Source organism: Stylophora pistillata, chromosome 13, assembly GCF_964205215.1.
Source record: "Stylophora pistillata chromosome 13, jaStyPist1.2, whole genome shotgun sequence".
Lineage (NCBI taxonomy): Eukaryota > Metazoa > Cnidaria > Anthozoa > Scleractinia > Pocilloporidae > Stylophora > Stylophora pistillata.
Genome location: NC_142531.1, coordinates 10,945,034 through 10,963,059, shown reverse-complemented (window position 1 = coordinate 10,963,059; position 18,026 = coordinate 10,945,034). Strand labels below are relative to the sequence as shown.

Sequence of the window (18,026 nt, the reverse complement as noted above, 5' to 3'; positions counted from 1 at the left end):
TCTGATTACAAAGATGTTATGCGCCACTATGAAGACGTGGTGAATACTTTATTTCAATCTTTCAAGGCGAGATATAAGAAGATTTATATCTCAAAGCGAGAGCATGAGTCACGGAAAGACATCTACAGACATAACTTGAGGTGGGTCGGCATGGCAACCAACAACTTATTAATCTTTATTTAAGATCTTGTGTGACTCCGTTGTTTATGCATTCACTTCAGTGATTGGGAACCTACCTTGGCGGTCAGACTGTCTCGCTGGTAATTGTAGGTCGTTAATACGGAGAACTGAGAGAACTGCCTCTGCCACGACCTCGTTCCCAGGGTCTCTCATCTTCCCGCCATGTCTCGCCATTCATCCCATTTTTCATTATCGACACGGAACGTGTGTAAAACATAGAGGGGTGTTGGGTGCCAATTCGACGAGTTTACTTGCGTGAGAGGACTTTATCTTCCGTTTGTACTAGCCACAACCAGTTCAGGTGGACCAGGCAAAGAGAAAGAAAACTTTTATTCTTAACAGTGATCTTATCTGAAGATTGCGTTATTTGGTCCGAACTACAGTATGGTCCTTGCAACGGTAGTAATTGAAACAGATAGGGAGACAATGGGCGTGTATAGAGATACGAAGTCTACACGGCCACAGTCTAAGCGTTTTCGATATGTGCCAGAAGTGAGAACCAGATCACAATTTTTTTTATTTGTACCTAGGAAATCACCCTATTTTTTTTTCCTGAAATAAAAAAGACCTTTTAAGATTTAAACATAAAATCTTATAGTAGTGTCTGTATTTCTTCCGAATTCCCTGATTTGCCTTAAAACGAACTGCTACACGTTTAACTTTAGCTTCTTGGAGGTTTTTAACTACAATGTGATATGTAAACAGATCACTGATCTTGACCAACTCGATCAACAGGTTTATCAAGTCCAGAAACCGCCAAAACCTTGGCTATAGACTCAAAGCAAATCACATGGCCGACATGACTGAAGAAGAGATCAGACAGAAGAAAGGACTACTGACGGATAAAGAACCTGATGTACTGAATGGCGGGAAGAGATTTGAAATACCGGAGGGTACCAATGTCAAAACCCTACCTGATACCGTTAATTGGGAAAAATCGGGTGAGAGGAAAGAACTCTTATAATAGATAAATACAAACAAACAGAGTAGTCGCCAAAATTAATAAAAAAAAAACACAGACGTCACTCTTACCTTAGTGAATTAGTCAGCCTTCTGGTTTCCATCAAGAAGCAAAAACTGATAGGCGAGGCTTAAAGAATTGTTCAGAAAGCAATTCTTGAAAATTCCAGATCGGGTGGGATTCATATTAAGCACTTAGTGGTACTATGGAAAACAAAGGAGTAAAATTATTGATTAAACACTTAGAGCCCTGTCAGTGAACTTTACTGAAAAATGTTCTACTGTTTCACCAGGTGCAGTAAATCCGGTAAGAAGTCAAGGGATTTGTGGCTCGTGTTATGCATACTCTGTTACTGGTGCCATGGAAGGGGCCTATTTTATCAAGGTTTGTGAACAAAAAGATGTCACAGCGCTTTAATATTAATTGTTGCTGGCATCGTGGACAGTTAGCACCGTCCCCTTAGAACATGGCGCTTGTCAGACTAATTGGATTCTACTCCGGTTTGTTTCAGTTTGTGTTTTAGGCTGATGATGAGTACCTTGAAACTACTTTTTATCATTTTCTGAGGTTTTTCATCGGATACGACGCACAGCGGACACAAATTTGAGGACCTTATGAGAGTGAATTAGCTTGAATTTGTTGTAGGAGACATCTCTTACTATCCGAGGTCGTACTGTAAGTTACGGATAGACTTCTTTCCCCGCGGACTTGAAGCCAAGGCGCGAAGCACGCAGGCCATAAATCCGAGCAGAAAATACGAGGTTCCGTAACTCACAGTACAGACCGAGAAAGCGAAGTTAGGTAGGTCATTGTTATGTCCACTCCGGGTCCGAGTAGAGGGGGAGGACTTCAAACCTTAGAATAAGCTGGCCGTTCGGTGAAATATGGCCCAATAAATTGACCAATTATAGCGCACGTACTAATTGAGAGATGTAGTAAAAGAGTTTTGAGAGGAGGGGCACGTCCTAACCCTTTTTGGCCAATTCTGTCGCCAGGACGGTGAAAGACTTTTGATGTCACATACCGTACATAATTTTATTTTCGAATATGATATTATTGTAGACTGGAACCCTCCCAAACCTGTCTGAACAGCAACTTATAGACTGCTCGTGGGGGTTTGGTAACCGAGGGTGTAAGGGAGGATATCCACATCGAGCAATGCAGTGGGTCATTAAACATGGTGGACTGGCCACTGAAGACAGTTATGGAAAATATTTGGCTCAGGTAAAAAGATTGAAGAAACTTCATCAAACAATTTTAGGAGTATACTTATTGTGTTCTGCTCTTCCTGTTAATATCTCAACTGTCAAGAACTCATTTTACTAAAATAAGGATTACGTTTTTTACTCTCAATGGTGGATTTAGGGGGAGGGGCCCGGGGTGCCTACACCCCCCCCCATATTTTATGTTAAAAAAGAATCGCAGAAGGAAGAAAAGCCGGTAGGTGTACACTAACGAGAAAACAGCCCCCCCCCTCCCCCCTCTTAGCTCACGGTCTGGATGCGCAACTGCAATCATCCAATGAATCAAATTCGTTTTAAATGATCAGGAGTGAAAGCAGAGCGGATAGATTCTACCAATCACTAATCTCCCTTCTCCTGTTTCTAAGACTCACTTTGCTTTCTATCGTATTTTTTAGGAGGGCTTCTGCCACTTTCAAAATACCACAACAGGTGCTAAGCTGGATTTTTACATGAACATTACCAAAGGGAACAAGCAGGAGTTGAAGCAGGCCATTGCTATATACGGTCCAGTCAGTATCCTCATCAACACCCAGCCAAAGACTTTTAAATTCTAAGGATCTGGAATTTATTATGACTCTGACTGCAGTAAGTAATTTACACGTATTGTAATTTAAAGGCTGCGTGGAGGTTTTTTAACTCTTTGACCCTTAGGCGTGACTAGCATCTAAGTTCTTCTTACAATATAACCATTGATTCAAATATTAGCAGAGCTCGCAGAGCGTAGCCCCATAATTATACAAATTGGTAGTAGTAACCCATCAAGCCAAAAAAATTTGGACTTATGACCGTACGGGAGTCCGTACAAGGTGCTACTTTTAGTATGCGGGGTCAACTGTACCGTGGGCACGTAAATGCCACGGCTTTTTCTAGTAGTCCGGTGGTCAGTGCACTAGGCTCCGAGTCGGACGACCGGTGTTCCAGTCCTGGCCGGGACAAGGCGTTGCGCCCTTGAGACGTGCCGGGAAAAAAATGCGAGCTCCGCTTTTAAGCTTGGCTAAATCTATATATATATGTCACAAGAATAGAAAGAAAATGATAACCACCTTAAAAAGCTCTCGATTGTTAAAAAACTCCTTGTCAGCACCTTAGAACGTGTATGAAGAACAGTACGGAGAATACATTTACTGATGTTAGGGTGTAAATAGTTAAAGGATTTCATTCACGAGGTACGATTCATCCTAACCAGTGAAGGTGGCCAATTTGATGAGTTTCTTATCCTCGTTTTCAGCTCATGCATTGGATCACGCGGCCTTAGTTGTCGGATATGGAGTTGAAAAGGATGAACCCTATTGGCTGATTAAGAATTCTTGGTCAAAGGCTTGGGGAGATGAGGGATATATCAAGATCGCCATGAGAAATGACAATTGCGGTGTTCTGCAGAAGGCTGTCGTGGTCAAGATCAGAGATGATTAAATTTAAAGAAGTGTTTGATATAAGAACACGTAGTTAGCAAAGTCTCATCTTTTCCTCTATCTTTTTATGTGGTGACTATGAAAACAAACAGCATTTTCTTTCTCAAACTTTTTTGGGGCACCTGCTGGAGTCGCTGAGCGGGCAATAGTTCGGAGCACCTTGGTCGGGTATTAGAAATTTTTCAAGAAGCTGTATAGATGGGTTGGTGAGACTGCATCATTTAGAAGCTTGATCGTCTTTCGTTCGTGGCTTATTCGTACTTTATTCGTAACTTAGTCGTATTATATACTTAGCTTTGTCGTACTACATTCGTAGCCTTAGACGTGAGTATATTCGGGGCTTAGTCGTGCTATATTCGTGGCTTAGTCTTGCTTTATATATTCGTAGCTTAGTCGTGCTATATTCGTAGCTTAGTCGTGCTATATTCGTAGCTTAGTTGTATTATATTCGTATCCTTGTCGTACTATATTCAATCGTAGCTTAGACGTGACTACATTCGTTGCTTAGTGGTACGATATTTGTGGCTTAATCATATTATATTCGTAGCTTGGTCGAACTACATTCGTAGCCAAGTCTCCTTAGCTAAATTCGTAGAGTAGTCATATTTTGCTCGTGACGCAGTTTCGCTGGCTTCTTATCAAGATCGTACGGCATTCAATGTAGCTACGGTTCGCACTACATTCTTGACAGTCCTCAACATTTGAAAATTCACATTTTTCATTCTGCAGTCTTCACGCTCCATCATATTAAGTTAAGGTAAGATGTGTTGCTGTAAGTTGTGTTTACGAGTTGCCTGAGGTTAACTTCCGACACAAAGAATGTTAAGCTGCCTTTGTAATTATAATTGGCCTGTAAAGCTTTCTTTTTTCAAATTTCGCTACATTCTTTTATGCAGACAAGTTATTCAGTGCTATTTAGAGAAATGCACGTTCGGTCATTTGTTTTCGTTCACACTTTTAGATGTGTTTTGTAACGCAAATGCCCTGATAGATGAGTTAGTCTCAGTATTATTAATATTAACTGTATATACATGCATTTCTTTTGTAATCATTGTTTACATATTTTTTGTATGCCATGTTTGTATAGACACTAACGGGCCTAAAATAATTGGGAATGTACCGTTAATACACCACTTGAATAAAGTGTTAAACTTAAAAATGAAGATTGCATTAAACTTTGTAAATGTTGCACATTGTTGAACTGCTCTTTAATTTTTTTTGCGCGCTCTGCTCCCGTACCAAATACCCAGCGATGTTCCTCCTCATCGCAAGGCGCTTTGCGCCATAAACTTTTATAGTCTTGTGTTTTTGGCTTCGACAGATGTTTTGTTTAGGGATCTTTCCTGTGTCTTTTAAAAGGGGTACTTCTCGGTCGAGATTCTTGATCTGTCCCTAATAACAGGGGAAGCTTTGTTACTTAAGGTAGCTGAACACAGTTTTTGCGCGCTTTTGCTGATGCAATTCAGCGCGCGCACAGGGATTACAAAAAACAAACATGCCGTCAATAGAGCGATCCTTTTATTTACTTAACACGTACCCGCACTATCTGTGCTATTTTCCTCTAGAGTTGGCGCAGTGTATTGAGGGCTTTTATCTTTTATTACAAAGATATGTAAGTAAAGTTAACGGTGCATAGGACAGGGCTGAATAACGTCTGCGTATGTGCGAGATCTCTTGGCTCGCGCTAGCGCCAATGGCCTGGGCACTATAACAAACTTCGAAAAAATGGCGGCGTTTTTAAAAAGTTTCGTATAGCGCCCGGTTTTTGGTGAAAAGGTAGTGCCAAACTGAAAACGGTAGAAACAAATCTTTACGTTAGTTCCCTCGTTCATTGACCAGCACATACACTTTTGTACACTGAGGTTTAAAGGTTGTATACTTAGTGAAAACAGCGCGTTAACACGATAGATTTATCGAAGACTTAGCAGATGACATCTTAGGCGGTGTTTTGGATGTTATCGACGTCCATCCTATTGTTCTTTAGTTCCCATGCAAAGCCCAATGAGCGGACTTGGTGGTTTATTAATCGAACACGAGCTGGAGAAACATGCCAAGGTCGATTGAGGCGGTTTGACGAGGCCATTACTCGGTTTGTGGACGGAAATTTAAATTGCTGGGCTTGCACTCGGCATTGGATTAGAGCAGCTCGGGAAACCAATGAATATTGCTCGTGTCCACTCCTGGAGCACTCCAAAGAGCTGTCGAAGAGAAAAGTCCCGAGGTGGTTCTACCGTCTATTTGATCGGGTTGGAGCTAATGTCCCCACTTAACGGCCCGGAACCCGATGGTGCAACAAGTGTTCTACAATTGCTGATAGTGTTTTCTGCAATGAACCAGATTATGTTCCACCAGTACAAGTAAGTGCAGTGCTTATTTTTGCCTAATGTTGTTTAAGCAACATTGAGATAATTATAGATATAATTGCAAAAGCACTCAATATTTGATGCCCCTGAAAATGAAATAACAGTCTCACACAATTCACACACACATAAAATAGGCTGGAGCCATATTTTGTTTGTTTGTTTATTTGCCAATTTGGCCCACCAAAAAACCAGACTGCATAATTGCTACTTTGTTATCACAAAAAATCGTTCCAGAGCAATACCAAAATATTTTAACATCTATCTGCTACATAAATTGACCCTGAATTTAAGAAAATCTAATTTTGTCATATTTTCTCCTGCTCAAAGAAAATTTACTTATCAACCTAAAATTATGATGTTTGATAACGAGCAGAATAAAAATGTAGCTTTAGAATGTAAGGAATTTATAAAATACTTAGGGATACTAATTAATAATCATCTAACTTGGAAACATTATATTGATCATATAAAAATTAAAATAAGTCAAACCATTGGTCTAATATCTAAACTACAGCATATTGTTCCAAAACACACTCCTATAAATATCTATAGATCACTTGTTGCACCTTATCTGAGCTATGGGCTAATAGTTTGGGGCCAGGCATGTAAAACATATCTTGATAAGCTTCTAAAGCTGCAAAAACGAGCTCTACGTTTTATCTATTTTTCTGACCACAATCAGCATGCAATTCCTCTATTTTCCGATGCTGTTATTTTACCGCTACAATTTTCTTATTATGAGTTTACAGCTAACCTGATGTTTGATATTAGACACAAAAACGCACCTAGAAGTATTCGAGACCTGTTTCAAGACATTTCTAATATTCACCCCTATAATATCCAATCCTCTGCTTCGCACAACTTCTACACACAAAGCTCTAGGCTCTCTATTCAATTGAACTCGTTTTCTAGAATTGGAACAAAAATTTGGAACGAGATGCCTCTTACATTAAGGAATCTCCCAAAAGATGCCTCTTACATTAAGGAATCTCCCAAAACATGACTTAAAGAGAAAAATTAAAAGAGTACTTTTCAATATTCTGTCTTCGGAAGACTCCTATCTCGACATAGGAACCATCATTCAAAAGGTCAAATTTTCTTAAGGTTTTTAATGTATTTCTAGAATAACAAGTATAGCCTTAATTGTACTATTTTTGTATTTTTGTAGTATCTTTGTTTTTATACCTACTCTTTTTATTTAACTTCCCGATTTCTGTAAACCTGTATACTTATTCTCTCTAATTAATTTCCTGATTTCTGCAAACTTGTAAACCAACTTTTTTTCTTAGTTAAGACATGACCCACCTAGATTAGCTAGCTACCTGTGGGCATGTCCAATTTGTTAAAATAGTCATTAGAAATTAGAATAAATAAATAAAGGTTGTAAAGGTTGTTGTTGTTGTTGTATCTGCTCCTTACTTTTCAGAGAAACACTAAGGCATCTACATCTTCTCCAACCAGTACTCAATCATCTGATGGCAGACAGGTAAATGAACATAAAATAATATTATAAGAATCAATTTCTAATCATAAAAATTGTCCTAATAAGTGACAGGGTGATGTTTTGGTATGAATTTTGTTAGGAGAGTGCTTCACAAAGCATGGCCAGTCAACTTGACAAAACACTACAAAATAAGGAAATAACATCTTCAGGTAAACAACTTCCCACAAACTTACTATTTCTGTAGTATAACACATGTAATTTGTTTGTAATGTATTAACTAATTAAAAGTAAATAACTCTGAGGAGGCACTGCAACAAGAGGGCACCTGCAGGTATGATAGTCATGTAAATCTAAAATAAAATGATTCTCTGATTAAACACTCCCTCCACATCATCCTACACTTCATTACTATTTAAGAAATAGTTATTGAATTGCTTTTATGGTTTAAGACAATTAACAACATACCTCATAATTTAGGAATAGTGACATGTGTCTCATTCAAATAATAGAATTTATCGATCGAGTAAGATAAGCAAACTTAGTAAAAAAAGTACTGTACATGGGTATAGGTATACGTAACAAAGGCTGATAGTTTCGAAAGAAACTGTTTGAAGCTGCGTCGGTGGGAGTAACGAAATAATTTGGATATATCAACAAAGTTGAAATAATTTTGTAAATTGGCCACCGTAACGATTACAAAAGCTGACGTTTCGAGCGTTAGCCCTTCGTCGGAGCCAACAATACGTAGGTACACGTAGCCAACAATACGTTCCTTGAGAAAGCATTTTTTTAGCTTTAAGTTTTGCGAGTCAGCTTACGAGTGCATGCAGGTGCTGGCCATTCATGTTTCACGACAACACAGAGCGTTTCTACTCACATAAATATTAGAGAGCTTAAGCACCAGACGTTCTTGACAACACGAACGGCAGAGAAGCCGCGTAAGACTGGATCGAGGCCTTCATTCTTGGCGCGAAATAGGAAGGTTAAGCAGTCGACGTTTTTCAGACACGGACTTCTACCCGTGTTAATATGTCTTTGCTAAAAGATGCTAGAGATATGACCTTAATGGGCAAGGGAATGAGTTTCTTTACCCCACTCTCTTGACAGAATGAATAATTCGTCTTTCATATTTATTAGGCGACTTGAAAATTTACCACTTCATAGTTGTGTAAACAATGCGAACAAACGAGCATGAAGTTTTCCGTGCATGATCTGGATGCCTAGAGGACCATTTCTCTTTTTCTAAATTCGTTAACCACAGCGAGATTTGTTATTCTTATGTTTATAGTCGGTTGCTCAAAACCTAGCATAGATGCATACGATATACGATGTGCAGTTACAAAATACAACCGATGCAGAAAGACAATCCGCCATCTATCTCATTTTGCACTGTTGTTGTATCTAAATGTCGCTTAAGTGTCTTAATTCTAAATTATCGCTCAAAGTAATTTGTGATAAGCTTAAACCCGGTTTAAAAAAATCTTAGTTCTGCATTTGATGATTCAAATGGACATGAAATCAAATGACTTAACTCACCCAGACTTGGCGAGAAAATTGTCTGCCATTGTCGAATCCCGTTTAATCTATCGATTAAGCAAAAACCACTTTACGCGCTACGAAAACGTTTTTTAATCACTTAATGAAAAGCAGAAGAGCTTTTTATGGTTTTGAGTCAATAATTTATCTCCCATAAACAAAATAACAGCATATTTTTGTGGCGTCCTACCTTCAACCTGAAAAGTGGCGTTCTGGCGTCTGCGACGTGACCACGCGAACGTCATGACATGCGCAGTATGTACATAGGTCCTCTAATGACTTCCGGTAGGCGTTCGTGACCTCAAGAACGTCTGGTGCTTAAGCTCTCTATTAACTTACGACTAGCGCAAGAAAGGAGCCGTTTTGATTACAAAACAAACTAAGATCGTAATACTCACCTCTGGCGACACTTTTCCAAACTCTCATGTTGCCTTCAATGTCTCCCAAACATCATTTCTTTCTCAAACGAAGCAGACGAGTGTAAATCGAAACGAAGAACGCGTAGTGGCGGTTGAATCAAAAGGCGTCTCCAAAGCTCAGAATATTTACCGCGTTAACGACAAGTTTTCTCGTATTTCTCGGCATTTCTTTGGGGAAAAACTTCGGATTGTTCAAATTTTCAATTTCCAAAGCATAAAAAGGAGGTATTTGTGTTTAGGTGCAAAAATAATGGAAGATTTTCAGTTCCTTTCTTGTCGTTATTCAACTGAACAGGAAAGAACCACCATCACGTTCGCGCCGAAATTTTGATCTTGTTGTAATGACATCTCGCACATGCGCAGACGTTATTCAGCCCTGTCGCCTATTCTAAGCTTTTTCGTCGTTACCGAAAGGTTCAGTTAAATGCAGCGCATGCCTAGTAAGTAAAAAAATTGCCATTGAACACAGGGATGAAAAACGTCTGCGCGTGCGCTAGAGACCCGCGGTATGAAACGTGGGCTCAGACGCGCGCTTATTTAAACTCAATACACTTCTCAAAACACTTTGCGGGAAACGAACAGCCATTACAAAAGTTTAAAAAATAAGGAAGCCGTTGAAAAGATAAGATAAGGTTTTAATTCCCATTTTTGAAAAGAACAAAAGAATTTTAAAAAATTGCGGGGGTGTACAAATTGTAAAAAAATTGTTCTCGCGCCGAAAAACGGTCTTTTGTGCAAAGTTCCAATACAGTTGCGAATTGGCTCAATTTGAGGCAACGTTTACAGTGTCGTGTTGGCTTTTTCTGATCACTTTTTCGTCCGTTCATGCAAAATGTTGGTTCGTCGGTAAAAAAAGGAACAGTAAAGAACTTTTTTACGGCACTTCTAAGTCCCTGTCACTTGGTGTGGCAAGAGCTGTGAACTTGCCTAAAGAAACTCGAGTTTGTTTACATCATCGTCGAAGGATCAAAAAGCAAGATAGTCGCTGCTCATAGCTGTTTTCCGACCAACAATCCAATTAACTAAACTTAATTCCTGTAAGCCTTTTCGAAATTTTGGACACAAAGGGAAGAAAGAAAGCGAGCTATCAAGCAGGGACCACGTGGTGTGACGCCTGTGAAATAAAATTTTAACAAAGTGTCAAAATAGCTTAGTTAAGTTTTCATAACATTAAATTATTTTGGAATTTACTTTTGTGTCTGTTATATTATCACCATTCAAATTCAAGACAGATACCAGTAATTTTGATCAATCATTTACCTTAAAACAATTGTCAAACCTTTTCCTCTGATTATGGATATCGACACCGCGGAAATACGTTTTCGTGACGTCACAGTAACTGGTCAGTGGTCATCAAATTTAGACTGCCAAGCGGTTCTATATGTTCCATATGAAGACATCGGCTTTTTGCGTGGTTTTAAGTTGGAAAATATGCATGATACTTCTCCTTGTTTGTTATATTTGATCCTTTGAATTAGTTTTTAATACTAAAACCACGTCTTAACAACTAGCGGTATAGGGGAGTCATTTTGTTTGGAGTTGTGTGCTGTTTGCCGACTTAGGCTGGCCGTCCAGTTACGAAGCGCGATCTTGGTTCTTCAGTCGCCCTCGCCTTCAGAATTGTCAAAAACAGCGATAGTTATCCAGACAAATCAGGAGATTAGTTCTGTAAGATACTTTACCAGCGAGTCTGAAGACTGGTTGGATTTTTAAGTGTTATTAGCATGAAGCGATATAGATAATTATTGTGTTTTGAAAATATTCATACACTCACTTACCGCCAACGTGCGGTGCCTTTTCATTTTGGTAATTATTCACTTGGATGAGAATTTTACCTTTATAGACTGATTTTTCGCCATTGCACCCTTCTGATATTCTGTGCCTTTAAGAACGGGTGTCCGTAATCAAAATATGAAAACATTTGTTCATTTCATATACTTGCAGTTTTATCAACAAGTTATCTCGTGAACAGGCACAACCAAACGTACTAAAGACATGTACTAGAGATCTACTATCAACTGCTGTCAATAAAGGCTTAATTCAAGATAAATTATAAATGAACCGATCATGTTGGACGGTCTCAAATATTGCATATTTTCCGCGCCCTCAATCAATCGCTTAAATAAGAATCTTTGTCGAGCCTTAGCGCAGCAAACAATTCACAATTTCTTCGATTTCCACTTCCTTTGTAAACATCACGAAACAAGCGTTATTCTGTTGCAACAAAAGCTACTTTAATTTCCCAAACAGCTCTAATTGTTTTACACGAAAGCATTTTCAATGAAACCCACTTTATTATTATTATTGTTATATTTTCATAACTCAGTCATTTGAAACTTTTACAGGCACATGTATGTTTACCTGAAGTATATTCCACTATCTTGCATGTGCATTGCATTAATTTATGCAAACAATCAACTACTCTTCTTCCATTCATTTTTTTAAGATTAGCTTAGCTTTGCTTTACATACACATCACATGCACTGCCACTGTAAGGATAATTATGATCCCCATCAGTAATATTACATCATATCCCCACAGAACATTGTTATGAAACATTCCCATTTGACTTGTAGCCATTTTCTTTCAAGGTGGCAAAATATATGTATATTGCTGAAATTAGCAAGAATTTCTTATTGACTAAAACTAGTGTAGTCATACCAGTGCTCCCCTCCCCAGTAATAAGTTGGGAAAAGGACATTTCTATGGTGCTATCATTGTTTACGTTGGGGAATATCCCATCCCTGATGTTTATTTGACTGGATGGGCACAGCAGTACACAGGCTAATTACAAGCTTTTGGTTACCCCTCATTACTTAGTGTTAACTGGGAATTGACAGCTGGCTTAATATAATCAATTTCCTCCTGAACATTTTTAGCAAACAACTTCCACTTCAGAAATACTTCTGATAATTTCCCTCTGACATTTCTAATTTGGAAGATTAATCATCATAATCATTATGTTATTTCCACCTCCATAAACACCCAACATAAGTTCTTTGTTTATAATTCAGGCAGCTTCTGAATATAAGAAATCAAGTTTAGAAGGTAGTTGATTCATTCAAGGCTGTTGCAATATGAGAAAAGACAATACAGTGCTTTATTCACATAAATTGATTAGATTATATTATTATAATTATTTTACCTTACAGTACTTTTGTTTTTTTAACATTTTTTTTAAAATTTGTGTTCTAGTAGTACCAAGATGGTAATGTTACTTTGTGAATCAGGGAGCTATATAAACCAGAAGTATTCTATTAGCTTACTACAGTTTATGTTGCAGATGGCAGTAAGTTAGTAAAGAAAGAAAAGAAAAAGCAAAAATAAATAAAATAAAATGATTAGTGAGGGAAGAGCAGCATAAAAAAAGACATAATGGACATTTTGTACTTAAACATACCTCGGTTTATTCTTCCTCTGGTTGAGCCAATTTTTGTATTTTTGGGGGCTTCTGTCCTAAACATGTTACAGTCATAGGTTTTTGGCCAAGTATGATACGTACAATGACGAGTGGGGATGGGTGTCCATGCAACACGGGCATGTTTTGTCTTCTCGGCGAATCTGACCGGAATGCCGTTGACATACCGATTTTTACGGTTCAAGCCACTGCTTTATAAACCTGATGGTGCAGCGTCCTCGGATCACCGCTTCAGCCATTCAAAAACCGTCTCATTTTTAGCCTTAGTGCTTACGCTCTTCTATAAACAAAACTTACGTGCCACGGAGCCGCCAGCGAAAAACAACAATTTCATATCGTGTGCAACTTCAGTTCGGCTTTGGCAAATTATATAATTGAGCTTGAGAACTATCCAAAAGGTGAACGGAGTTTTAAAGCTAAGTTTACAGTATTCTTTCTAAGTTTTGCCTTTTTACGCTGTCGATTTGACTCACGGCGAAAACATTGTAAAAGTTAACTGCATTTTATGGTTTCGTCGAGGTGTCCGCTGACCAATAAAATACTGTATCGTGCCTTAAAAAACGTATTTCCGCGGTGTCATTGATATCTCATCTTATTTCATTCTAACCTTCCTTATTATTAGTATAATAAATTTTTGTACTGTTTTGAAGTGGCTGCATTGCAAATTGAGTTTAAAAAATAATGAATAAACAAATTTGTCAAAGAAATCTTTCAAAAAAAAAACAAACAAACAAGCAAAAAGGGCTTTCCAATTTTCTAGAGACTAAAGATTCCTTTATGGAGTCCTATACCATGAAAGTCTTTCATTTTCCTTTTTTTCTTTTCTTGTGTATCTTTTTGTCTTTTTATGCTGTATTTCTTCATTTTCATTTCCAGTGTAATTATATTAAGTTAAGAAAATTTGACTCACTATTTGCAGGTCAAAGGAATACCTTGTAGATATGTAAGAAAATAAAATAAAAGTGTGAAAGTGTGGACCCTCAATGCTAGTGCCCAATTGAACTACTGATAGTCTTTATTTTAATGCTGCCTTATGACTGACATAACTGCCTTGCAGTTTGTAGGTCCCTCTGTGCAAATTCTCTATTGAACAACTAACATTTTATTTTCATCATTTCACACTTTCAACACTTGCCACCCTCACGCTTACTTTCCCCTTATTAACCCTCTATTTTTGTGGAGATTTGGGAACCCTTTCATTTGGGATTCCATACTTTTACACAATCAATCAGTCAATCAAGTTTATTATCTATATGTGAGGCATGGTTACCCAGATTGCCCGAGCCAGAGGCTTGTGTATGAAACATAAGACAGCAACCCACCCATCCCACCCCAGGGTAGGACATCCACCACACAGTAATCCCGTGTGTGAGAAATTAACGTCTCCTACCCCTAACCCTGCAGGAGACGGGGCCTATGGTTTATTCGTCGTTATCCGAGAAGACTAGAATGTCTATCCATTTCTTGATATTATAGAAAGGTAGCAAATTCTCCTCAGTTATTTTTAAGACCATGAGTATTGGTCTGGCTGGGGCTCGAACCCTCGACCTCCCGCACAAAACATCCCAGCACTCTAACCATGTAATGCCACAAAGGTTGCTAGATAAATCTATTGCATTTTTTTTTAAAAAGTTTTTCTTTCTTAAAAAAGAAAACAAAAAAAACAATCAATATCCAACCACATCAACATGGCAATGTCATTATCTAGTTCTTTCTGAGCACTATTTTACAGTCAACAGTTACTGGCAGAACAGGAAGCATCTCATGTACACTTATTGCCCTCTTGTTTAGCAAATTATTTGATTCATCCAATGTGGATATTTCTGTAATAAGCAGTCCACTGAGTCAGGCGTGGGTGTACCAGATAATTGTTCAAGGAATCTTACTAGGCAACAGGATCTATGACTCAATCAAACAAAACTCCTCAAACCTTTGGTGTGTTACAACCTCTGCAAGGCCCTAAAGCACTGAACAATATTATCGAGCATGCCACTATTGGTCCTGAACTTCCTGTCAGCATTAATCCTGAAGCAATTCCGGCCTCTGTTTTCATTTGAGTTCCAACACCATTGTACTCATTCCAACTTTCCCAGGAATTTTTCTTTGTGATAGCACATCCACGAGAACACTGGGTTTCATGTGGCTTTTGCTGAGTGGCAGCATTCATGAGCTCCTCTCATACCATATGGAAATAACTAATTTTCAATACACTCTTAGGACTGTAACGAATGTTAAATTCCAGTGAGAGCGATATGCATGGGGTAACGGGATATTTTGCAGCGTCTTTGATTTGTTCATGTAACACCGTGTAAGATGGGTGTGCTTTCGCTTCGCCTTGATAAAAATTTAAGTTCCATTTTTCTTCAAGATTCACATTTAATACCAAAGCATGTTATTATTTACCTTCTATCAATTTGAATCTGAACTTATTATCTAAAATGGAGGTTTGGCTAAACTTCAGAATACCCGGCCACTGAAAAATCATTCATCAAATCCTGCTACCGCAGTACCGCAGTCGACATACTTTACCTAATATCTGCACTATATTAAACATCGTAGTTAGTATTGAGGTTCGTCTCTCGATACGAACGGATGCCGACGATATTAAACTTCACAAAATATACCGCTTGCATATCCTTTACCTAATATCTGCATTATATTAAACATCGTAGTAAGTGTTGAGGTTTCGTCTCTCGATACGAACGGATGCCGACGATATTAAACATCACAAAATATTCCGCTTGCATCTTACGAGTTGGTGTTCATCTTATTTTTCCTTGCTACCGTAGTCCCGCAGTCGATGGAGGTTTCCCGCATGACGTCACGTTTCCATAGAAACGCTTTGACGACCATCTTGAAGGTCAACCTCTCGCCGAAAACATAAGACGAACCGAAGGGCTGAAGTAAAGATCGTCAATTTTTGCTCTGTTGTCGGTTGTTCCAACCGCTCAAATCGCGATAAGAAGGGATATTATTGTTTCCCAAGTGTTATCGTCCATCAAGGAGAAAAAGCGCTCGATCTTTCGTCTAAAAGACTCAAATCGAAATCCTAAGTAGTCCTTATTAAGGCTCTGAAGGCTTTCTCAATGTTAAGTCTTGTCAATCAGGACTTATCTTGCCAATCAGGACTTATCTGTGATTCAAAGTGAGTAATGTTTCATTGGTGGCTTTCCTGAGATTGTAGTTTTTGGTATTGTAAACCAGAATAGTTTACATGCAAACTGTTTCTCTGGAGTAAGTTTGACTTTTAAGGTTGTTTGCGATAGATGTGAACATTGAAATTACCAGTTCATCAGAGCATACCCATTGAAGCACTTAAAACTTTCTCGATGGCACATCGAAGGTTGGCAGCTGGCAAAATGGCACATCTTGCCAGTCAGTGCTTCTCTGGTGTTCTGAAGTGAGTAATGTTTCATTTGTGGCCTTCCCAAAATTGAACTTTCTAGTATGGGAAACCAGAATAGTTTGCTTGCAAACTTTTTCACTGGAATAAGTTTGACTTTTAAGGTTAATTGAGATTGATAAACCTTGAAATTACTAGTTAATTAGAGCATATACCCATGGAAGCACATTGCATTGCAGTGTCGTGGGGACTTGTATACAAGTCAATGCATATTGGAATTAAAAATTTATATAGCTTTGGCAGGGAGTGAGCCCTGCCACTCTTGTGTCTGGTTTATTTCATTTTCAGGGGCAGAATTTTTTCTACCAGAATATCACCTGTTTTGTTTTGTTTTCTATTTGGGGTTGTGTTTCCATGCATTTCCCATAAATATCAATGCACTGATTGTGTACTTTACTGTAAAATTTAATTATTGGGAGTGAATAAATTATTATTGTTATTTGGTGCAGTATTGATGAGTGTAACTTCTATTTTTAGGGACTGTGTAATTTGGGCACCAGCAAATGGTGGTGTAACCCAGTGTTTTCTTAGAGGCAACACACAGGCTGCCAAAAATAAAAAATAAAAAAAAAACCTACTAGAAGTGCTCCTTGAGCTGTTGCAAAGGGGCTGCTCTGAATGTGACACACATGAATGTAGTGTAGCCCTATTTTTCAAGGTAATTACTGTAAGGGTCCAACTATTTTGTTCTTTGGGGAAGGGGTTGGCAATTCATTTTGGCAATGATTTTTTCCCTGAACCTCTTGGTGGGTCATTTTAGATTGTTGTGTAACCCAATGTTTCTTTATAGACCTGATATATTAAGGGTCTACCCATCAGTGTATTACACCCGAGTGATTTCCTAGAGCTGGCTCATCACTTATAGTGATGTATCTGGTCTACAAACATTAATATCCAATTTCTTTTGATGTTCCATCAAATTTTTCCAACCTTTGAACAAAAGAAATCATTGTTTCAAGAGCCAACCATGTGGTAAAGCAATGAGAAAAATTACTATAAGCTTTAACGTCGCTGTATCAAGGAAACCCAGTTCAGTTGAAAATATACCCATTTCGAGGGAGTAAAACCATCAAACATTTTTGGATTGTAGGTTGTCAAAGCGCTTTAAACTTACAATTGATCTTCTAAAGGATTTGCAGCCACTCAGCTAACATTATTGGGAGGCAATACAAAGTACCTTTTGGCTAGAATTCATGGCCTAAAATTTCGTTTGCAAAATATAAAGAGACGAAATTTTTTTTAAACTGTCTACATATACATCCTAAATTTTTCGTCCAGTGAATTTAGGACTAGATGGTTCACGAGGTCCACGTAAGTTATCGGTGGAAAATCGCTAACATTTGACGATCATTCCTTACATGCGATCTCAAACGGATCAATGTTGTCTATACAAGCTATTTTTTGCAAATATTCTTTTTATCGAGCGGATCGAGCGTTGAAAAGTAAGTTTTTTTCGCAGACATGGTCAGAATCGCTTGTTAACATGGGAAGACCTGACTTTCAAGATAGCGGTCAACATGGTTGCTACGGCATACGCATCCTCGGAGACCCAGGGGCAGTGAGTCGATTTCAAGTTAAGGGCAGAAGAGCCCCTGGGGACATTGTCTTACAAGACTAGTTCCAAACGGTCGCAGCCGTTCTGGCAT

The 18,026-nt window shown here is 38.4% G+C and overlaps 1 protein-coding gene, 1 long non-coding RNA gene and 1 pseudogene across 3 annotated transcripts in view; 2 read left to right on the top strand and 1 right to left on the bottom strand.

Moving 5' to 3' along the window:
* The window catches only part of LOC148717625 (uncharacterized), a 4,274-nt gene extending 476 nt beyond the window's left edge, over window positions 1-3,798 (top strand). Inside the window, exons 1-6 of the mRNA XM_088743744.1 lie at window positions 1-140; window positions 916-1,121; window positions 1,434-1,525; window positions 2,204-2,365; window positions 2,781-2,898; window positions 3,614-3,798. The exon at window positions 1-140 is cut by the window's left edge and continues 476 nt beyond it. Of these exons, the coding sequence (XP_088599870.1) occupies window positions 1-140; window positions 916-1,121; window positions 1,434-1,525; window positions 2,204-2,365; window positions 2,781-2,898; window positions 3,614-3,798 (903 nt within the window). The remainder of the gene's footprint in view (window positions 141-915; window positions 1,122-1,433; window positions 1,526-2,203; window positions 2,366-2,780; window positions 2,899-3,613) is intronic.
* A 1,927-nt stretch (window positions 3,799-5,725) lies between these two features.
* On the top strand, window positions 5,726-8,465 carry LOC148717624 (uncharacterized; annotated as a pseudogene). Its single transcript, XR_015994562.1, has 2 exons — window positions 5,726-6,154; window positions 7,587-8,465. The product of XR_015994562.1 is annotated as an uncharacterized LOC148717624 (transcript).
* Window positions 6,305-16,912, bottom strand: LOC111345454 (uncharacterized). Its single transcript, XR_015994566.1, has 2 exons — window positions 9,539-16,912; window positions 6,305-7,632 (listed from the first exon to the last, which is right to left on the bottom strand). It is a non-coding gene; the product is annotated as an uncharacterized LOC111345454 (long non-coding RNA).
* Window positions 16,913-18,026: the final 1,114 nt, after the last annotated feature.